General features: G+C 33.4%; 1 protein-coding gene across 1 annotated transcript; it reads right to left on the bottom strand.

The window, feature by feature from the left end:
- Positions 1–256: 256 nt before the first annotated feature.
- On the bottom strand, positions 257–4,158 carry LOC106068330 (uncharacterized). The gene is made up of 3 exons (XM_056016439.1): positions 4,064–4,158; positions 1,886–3,016; positions 257–376 (listed from the first exon to the last, which is right to left on the bottom strand). The coding sequence occupies exons 2-3, from the start codon at positions 3,006–3,008 to the stop codon at positions 327–329; spliced, it is 1,173 nt and encodes a 390-aa protein (XP_055872414.1). The 5' UTR covers positions 3,009–3,016; positions 4,064–4,158; the 3' UTR covers positions 257–326.
- Between the last annotated feature and the right edge of the window lie 4,178 nt (positions 4,159–8,336).

The raw sequence follows: 8,336 nt of genomic DNA, 5'->3' as shown, positions 1-8,336 counted from the left end.
GTTGAGTGCCTGCCTTAAATTTATTGCAGTATCTGTAAAACTATAATATTTTGTAACTATTTTTAACATGTTGAGATTACTTTAAACTTATTTATTTCAATCTTTTGTTTTTAAATTGAGCAACATTTTTTTTCTATACCTTGTTTTAACAAATTTTAAGTTGGAAGCAAAAGTGTGAAAAGGATTTTTTACAGATAAATAGATAAAAACCAAAATTTGAAATTTATAACTTGAAGATTCAGAAAAAAAAACAATGTAAGTTTTATTGTTTAATGAAATAAATCTACTCAATTTTTTAAATGTGATAAATTGTCCTGTTGCTCTCTTTAGCAAATAGTAGTCAGTGAGCCAGACTCTGTGCAAAATCTCTGACAACCTAAATATATAAATAAATCAGTTATTAAGTAGTTAATTTTTTAAATAACACATACGTGCACAAGCAATGTAACTGTCAAAGGATTGCAATGGAAAAAAATAATAGGAAAACAGAAATTTACTCATTTAACCCTTAAAGTGCACTAAGAATATAACATGATCCAACCCAGTTTAAACAGAAATAGTCGTTGTCATTGTGGAACCTTCGGATAGGTCTGGGGTGAAGAGCTTCGTGTCCACGCCTGACATTTGGATAAAAGAGCTTGTAACAAACAATACAGAATACGGCGTCTTTACGTCGATTAATAATAGATGGCTTCGTACATATGCAATAAAATTGACCAGTCCTATATTGCTGACCAGTCTTTTTTATCTACTAGCCAACGTTTGTGTTGGAGTTTAACTATATAAATATATATATATATATATATATATATATATATATATATATATATATATATATATATATATATATATATATATAAAGAAAAAAAAATCTTAACATTTAAGCGAATACAAGTATGTCTTATAAAAAGAAAATTTAAAACTTTAACATTACATTTTTACACTTTTTATCGGCCCCCGAAAGGGGAAAATACGCTAATAGTTTTGTGTGGAATGTCTGTCCGTCTGTCCGACTGTCCCGTTTAGATCTAGTAAACTAAAAAAAGATAAAGAAAATCTGACATCATAATATTTTAGACCATTCAGAATTCTGATGCAGCAACTACATTTTTCTTCTCAGAAAACGAAAAATCTAATTTTTTAAATCACTTATGCAAGAAATTTTTTCATAAAAATACACCACTTTTACAACTATTCACTATTAATAGTAATAAACACGGGATGCTCTATAGAAGGGGTTGTACACCTCTACCATATTATCAACATATTTATAGTTTTAGATTTTTTGTAAAAATTTGTTTTTATTACATTTGCATTACTAAGTTATATAAGTTCTGTCATACTAACAACTATGTTTACACACAAAAGTTTTCTTTTTTTTAAAGAGAAAAAATCTATCTAGAATGCATATAAACTGGACATAATTTAAAACTACAATTCATAAGTAGTTTTTTTTCAAATTATCTCGTGAACTGTACGCGACAACAATGCTACGGAATGAATAACTTTTTTTTTTTACAGAAAGGGATTTTTTTCTTGAGGATTTGAATAAGAGATTGACCCTTTACAAAACACTTAGATCAATTAGATACTCATTATAAGACATCAGGTAGGTCAGGTTCACATCTAACATTTTTCACCTATCCTTTGGTCTGCTGGATCGCTGGGACACCACACAAGATCTGTCAAACTTCTTTATTTCTCCATTCCTTTCTGTCATTTGTCTTTAATAGAATTTCATTCTGATTTTCTTTCTGAAAATATTGAAACCTGCCTATTTACCACTTCAGGGGCCAATTTTGAGTTTGTGTTTTTACACAAACTGTCTTTGTAACCTTGTTAAAAATTAAAATTATGTTGTTAAGAAACTAACAAATGATATTACCAATATTAAAGCAACCACCAATATCTTGTTCCTCTCTCTTTGTAACGGCTCCACCAACAAATTGATCAATGACATGGACAACTTTTCCGATGTTGGCCACAATCTCTGCTAGGTTCAGGTCTTCCTCTCTTTTGAATCCTATGCAGGTTCTAACACCATCGATGTAATAACAAGGAAGTATTCTTTTATCCATTGCGGCTCTTTTGCCACTAATGGATGGCTCTCCACAAATTTCGACTCCACCTACGTGAAAGCAGATGCTCTGTTCATCTCTTTTGCCACTAATGGATGGATCTCCACAAATTTCGACTCCACCTACGTGAAAGCAGATGCTCTGTTCATCTCTTTTGCCACTAATGGATGGATCTCCACAAATTTCGACTCCACCTACGTGAAAGCAGATGCTCTGTTCGTCTCTTTTGCCACTAATGGATGGATCTCCACAAATTTCCACTCCACCTACGTGAAAGCAGATGCTCTGTTCGTCTCTTTTGCCACTAATGGATGGATCTCCACAAATTTCGACTCCACCTACGTGGAAGCAGATGCTCTCTTCATCTCTTTTGCCACTAATGGATGGATCTCCACAAATTTCGACTCCACCTACGTGAAAGCAGATGCTCTGTTCGTCTCTTTTGCCACTAATGGATGGATCTCCACAAATTTCGACTCCACCTACGTGAAAGCAGATGCTCTGTTCATCTCTTTTGCCACTAATGGATGGATCTCCACACATTTCGACTCCACCTACGTGAAAGCAGATGCTCTGTTCGTCTCTTTTGCCACTAATGGATGGATCTCCACAAATTTCGACTCCACCTACGTGAAAGCAGACGTTCTGTTCATCTCTTTTGCCACTAATGGATGGATCTCCACAAATTTCGACTCCACCTACGTGAAAGCAGATGCTCTGTTCATCTCTTTTGCCACTAATGGATGGATCTCCACAAATTTCCACTCCACCTACGTGAAAGCAGATGCTCTGTTCATCTCTTTTGCCACTAATGGATGGATCTCCACAAATTTCGACTCCACCTACGTGAAAGCAGATGTTCTGTTTATCTCGAATGACGTTGGCCGAGGCTGAAGCCACAAAAACTACTGCCAAAAGAAAGAGGTTCATCTTTTCTCCTGTGTATATATTGAAAGCAAATAAATATTAGAAAATTGATTTTAAATTATTCATCAAAGGAAATGAATATAAGTACAACAAATAGCATTTTTATATTGAAAATTAAAGAAGAATTTTTTATAATTTGTCATTCAAGTAGAAAGTATTTTCATTCTGTTCGTTATTGATAATAACAATTTTTGTGTTAAATGAAAAAAAAACAAGATAAAAACATACACATGCATCAGTAGTAAATTTGTTTCTTTTAGAGTTTGTGATCTATAAGGCAGATGATGTTAAGGTCACAAGTTTCTTTAGCCAACGGCTAACAAGCAGGGTGTCATGTGACGTGCACAATGGCCAACCGCCTTTACTTTAGCAAAGTTAAGTCAGATATCCATTAGACTTGTCTGGAGTCACGCACGCCCTAAATATCTTAAAATTCTAACTCTCAGTCTTCATTGAGATTCGAACCCAGAAAGCATTGTAAAAAAAGATTCGGAAGACAAGAACTTAACCATTCAGTTACCGTTGGATGTAAAGGAACCAAGCCTCTTTGTTCTTATTTAAGCATTATGGGTAGAAGATTTTAGAGACGAATTATACCATGACATACGGCGGATGTGGTTCTCGGGCCGGAGTTTGGTCTTATCTAAAGAATCCTAGTTAAGCAAAAGTATAGATCTACTATAATTTTTAAATATTTCAATGATTAGCCTTTAGATCAAGACTTATAAGAAATGCTCAAAAATTTCCTGATCATTAATTCATTTAATACCTAAATTAATAATATCTATATTCTAAGACCTATATTATAGAGATATTGTAGTAATAATGAAGTTGGGCGATATTTTGAAATACATTGTCTGAGTAAACAATGTCAAGGACGACATATAGAAAGCTCATTGTTGCAAGCAAAATTTATAAAAAAAATTACTTTTGCAAGACAATTGAACGAGGCTATTAAAATAACTTTACATACCAAAAAAGATCACATAATTTTCAACTACTTAATTTATAATTCCTTTGAGTGGCTAGATTTACAATACGTAAATCCGTCTACTTACAAAACAGCCAAAGTTCCCTTAAGAAGGCTTCTAAATTTGAAGACTTTAACAAACTAGCTGAGACTTTTATACTCTCGTAAATCGTGTCGTCTAGCTCCAAATCAACATAGACAAGAACGATAAGATAAAAACTTTATTAAAAGATCTCCATTGTACTAGTTAGCCTTATCTAAACAGTACAATCCTTTTGTTTTTAACAAATAAAAATTTTCATAAAGAATTAAATTAGAAGTAACCTGATATTTGTTTACATTTGAACTATAAAGGTAAAGGCCTAAATTCTTCAAGCAAACAAAAACACAGAGCAATCTAAAAATAAGATAAATCGATATGGGGAATTATGAAGTCCGTATAACGGAACCAGAAGACAATCATAGTTAGTTTTATCTAATAAGTGAATCTATTTTGTTTTTAGCCATTTGAGATTTTCACAATGAATTAAAATTGCAGTTACCTGATCCTTGTTTACATTTGAACTTTAAAGATAAAGGCCTACATTCTTCAAGCAAAAAAGAAAACCTGAGCCATTTAAAAATAAGATAAATCGATATGGGTTAGTATTAAGTCTATATAACATAACCAGAAGACAATCTCATGGAATTTATAGGACCTAATATTATAGTGAGAAATTTTGAAATCCCTTAAAAAAAGAACAGCAATGTTTTATACGCTCAATTGAAAATTTATAGTTGCTTACTAAATACCGTAATTTTTGTATTATTACCATTAGAAAGTTGTTCTATTGTTTTTAGCGGCCCCCGAAAGGGGAAAAGACGCTATTAGTTTTGTGCGAAATGTCTGTCCGACTGTCCCGTTTAGATCTCGTAAACTAGAACAAATATTGAAAATCCGACATCACAATATTTTAGACCATTCAAAGTTCTGATGCAACGGCTACTTTTTTTTTTCTGCAAGCGAAAAATCTAATTTTTAAAATCAGTTATGCAAACAGTTTTTTGAAGAGAAAAAGCTAATTAGTATGCATTATAAGTTAGACCTAATTTAAAACGAATAATAATTTTGTAAACTTCATGTTTCAGATCTTTTATTGCAAAATGTACATATAGATATACTTTTATTTTGAGAATTCGAATAAGAGATTGAGCTTTTTCAAAACAATTAAATCAATTATAAGACATCAGTTAGGCCAGGGGAGGCGCGGTGGCTGAGCGGTAAAGCGCTTGGCTTTCGAACCGGGGGTCCCGCGTTCGAATCCTGGTGAAGACTGATGGGTACCTGACATTAGCTGGGGCAAAGTAACGGCGGAGCTGGGGAAAAGTAACGGCGGTTGGTCGTTGTGCTGGCTACATGACACCCTCGTTAACCGTAGGCCTCAAAAACAGATGAACTTAACATCATCTGCCCTATAGACCACAAGGTCTGAAAGGAGAACCAGTTAGGCCAGGTTCACATCTAACTTTACATTCACTTTCACCTATCCTTTGATCTGCGGGATCGTTGGGGCACTGCACAAGATCTGTTAACCTTCTTTCTCCATTCTTATCTCTTATTTGTCTTTGATATAATTTCATTCGGAAAATATTGAAGCCTGCCTGGGTGGACCACTTCGGGGCCGATTTTAAGTTTGTGTTTCCACACAAAATGTCTTTTGTAACCTTGTTTTAATTACCGTTTTGTACTTCAATGCTAAAATTGTACATATAAGTAGTTTCTCAACATTTATATTTTTTTGTGTGCGTTTAACGGAAGAGTTTAGAGACCCAAAAATCTAACATTCATTTATAAAGATAAAACAGAGTGGTTCAAGTCTGCCTCAGCGTTTTATTTTATATATAATTTTGTTCTATCTATTTATCTATCTATCTATCTATCTATCTATCTATTTATCTATCTATCTATCTATCCATCCATCCATCCATCCATCCATCCATCCATCCATCCATCCATCCATCTATTTATCTATCTATCTATCTATATATCTATCTATCTATCTATCTATCTATCTATCTATCTATCTATCTATCTATCTATCTATCTATCTATCTATCTATCTATCTATCTATCAAATTTTATCATTAGTAAATATAAAATAAAAAGGGTAGTACCAGGTGGACGAACCAATACTTTTAATTTTTGTATTATAGTTAAGAAATAACAAAATTAAGGAAAAATCTGTCACTAATATAATTTATATATGCTATTAATTAAATTCTTATATCGAGTAGCCCCACCTTAATGTCAAATGCAATCATTAGCAGAAATTATAAAAAGGAGCGAGGATTGATCGTTTTAACTCCACCGCCCCTCCCCTTTCCAGATGAAAACAGGATGTTTTAAAACAAAATAGTAAAATGTGGCGACAGAGATTATGTAACTTCATATGAATTTATCATACTTTTTTTAAAGAAAGACTTTGCTTTGGAAAATTTAGAATCCATATGAAATTTCTCAGTATAAGAGTAACGATTGAAATGAGTTCTGAAAACAAATATTCTTTTCCTTGTCGCCTTTTTCCAACCCTTACTAAATCTGATATTTTTCTAGTTAAAGGAACTAATCGGTTGTATTTGCAATGAAGTAAGGGCCAGTAAATTTATATTAGAATATTTTTCAAGAAAAAAAGTATTAAAAAGGTTCTTTTTCAATATGATGAATACTGAGCTGTAGATGTCAGGAGAATGCATTTCTGCAATAAAGAATGCAAGAAAACGCTTTTGGCGTCGGGGCTTCGCCCCAGACCCCACTGGGTGACATTACAGCGCTCCCCTAGACCAGGGGTCGGCAACCTTTCGAGTCGAAAGAGCCAAAAATTAGAATTTACAAAATATTTTTTTTTGAAGAGCCACAAAATTTTTTCTGGCCAAATATAAATTGTACTCTCAATGAAAAAAAAAGAATATATTTATTCATATATAAGTAGTGTTTTTCACAACAAATTAGATTATATATATATATATATATATATATATATATATATATATATATATATATATATATATATATATATATTAATATATATATATATATATATATATATATATATATATATATATATATATATATATCTAGTATTATTAGATATTTCTTTTTATATCGGTAAAAACTAAAGTTTCAGTTGTTACTTGGCTTCTTACTTTACTTTTAATTATATTCATGCAAGACAACGCTTGCTCGCACAAATATGTCGATCCAAAGATAGTCAGCACTCCAAATGTCAACTTCTGTACCTCACTTTAGTATTCTGAGCGATTATTCCATGCGGCATTCCTTTTAAAGCTGTCCACTTTTGTTACATGACTTACATACATATCTGGACTTCCAACACTTCCAACTTGATTTTGAACTCTGTAAATTTTCCACTCCACAAAACTTTACTTTTTAAATCGATCAATTGCATTTCTAGAGATCCAGTATCAATTCCAAATGGATCAATGCGGATTTTGTTATTATTTGTGTTGAGGGGATTTACTAAGAATGCTAGAATAGTTTCGAACTGCTCAAATCTTTCAAGAAATTCATCTTTGATTTTCATTTTAACAGTGTGCTAAAGTGATTCGTGTCGAAAGTTGAACTGATTTTATCGCGATACTGCTTTTGACATTGCAAATGAAGTAATTGATTTGATTTGATTTTTGGATTTGAGGCACATCGGCACAATTTAGGCCATGTCGTGCCTGCAGTCCCTTAAGGACTACTCTATCTCTAAACAATAAGGGCCAGATTCTATACAGTCATATAATTAAAATCAAGGTCTATTCACAGTTAAAATAGTAAAGGTAGTAAAAATTTAAATATTTGGTAAAAATCTAATGTAAATAGTGCATGTTCACAAATTCAGAAATCAGATCTTCGTAGATAGCCCCACTTCCCGAATAAAGCCCAGTACCTTCCCAGGGTCGACATTATTAAATAGTGTTTTTAGATTAGTGGCTCTAAAATATTTCGCCCTGACATCCTGGTATCTGGGGCAATCAACGAGGATATGTTCCACGGTGAGGCGAGAGTCACAGTACTCGAAAAGTGGGGGGTCCTCTCTCTTTAGTACAAAAGAGTGCGTGATGTATGTGTGGCCAATCCTAAGTCTGGACATGGTTGTGCTACCATGCCTTGTCAGACCCTTAGATGTGGGCCGCCACCTGACATCCGCCACAATCTGCCTGAGTTTACTGTGAGTCTCAGCCTCCCATCGGTTCTGCCACTCTCGATAGTTGGCAGAGGCAATACTTTGTCTCAGGTCCGAGTAGGGAATTTGGGTTCCTGACACCGCATGATTTAGGGCTCTCTTTGCTTCTCTGTCTGCGGCTTCGTTTCC

This window comes from Biomphalaria glabrata, chromosome 17 (genome assembly GCF_947242115.1).
Source record: "Biomphalaria glabrata chromosome 17, xgBioGlab47.1, whole genome shotgun sequence".
Lineage (NCBI taxonomy): Eukaryota > Metazoa > Mollusca > Gastropoda > Planorbidae > Biomphalaria > Biomphalaria glabrata.
Note: the sequence above shows the minus strand (reverse complement) of the source record. Positions and strands in the feature narration are given on the sequence as shown.

What these genes read in the sequence shown, in the direction of transcription:
- LOC106068330 (XM_056016439.1), bottom strand. Translation starts at nt 3,008, where the DNA reads ATGAACCTCTTTCTTTTGGCAGTAGTTTTTGTGGCTTCAGCCTCGGCC. An exon ending in TGGTGGTTGCTTTAATATTG is followed by an intron (nt 377 to 1,885) that starts GTAATATCATTT and finishes TTATATATTTAG; the next exon opens with GTTGTCAGAGATTTTGCACA.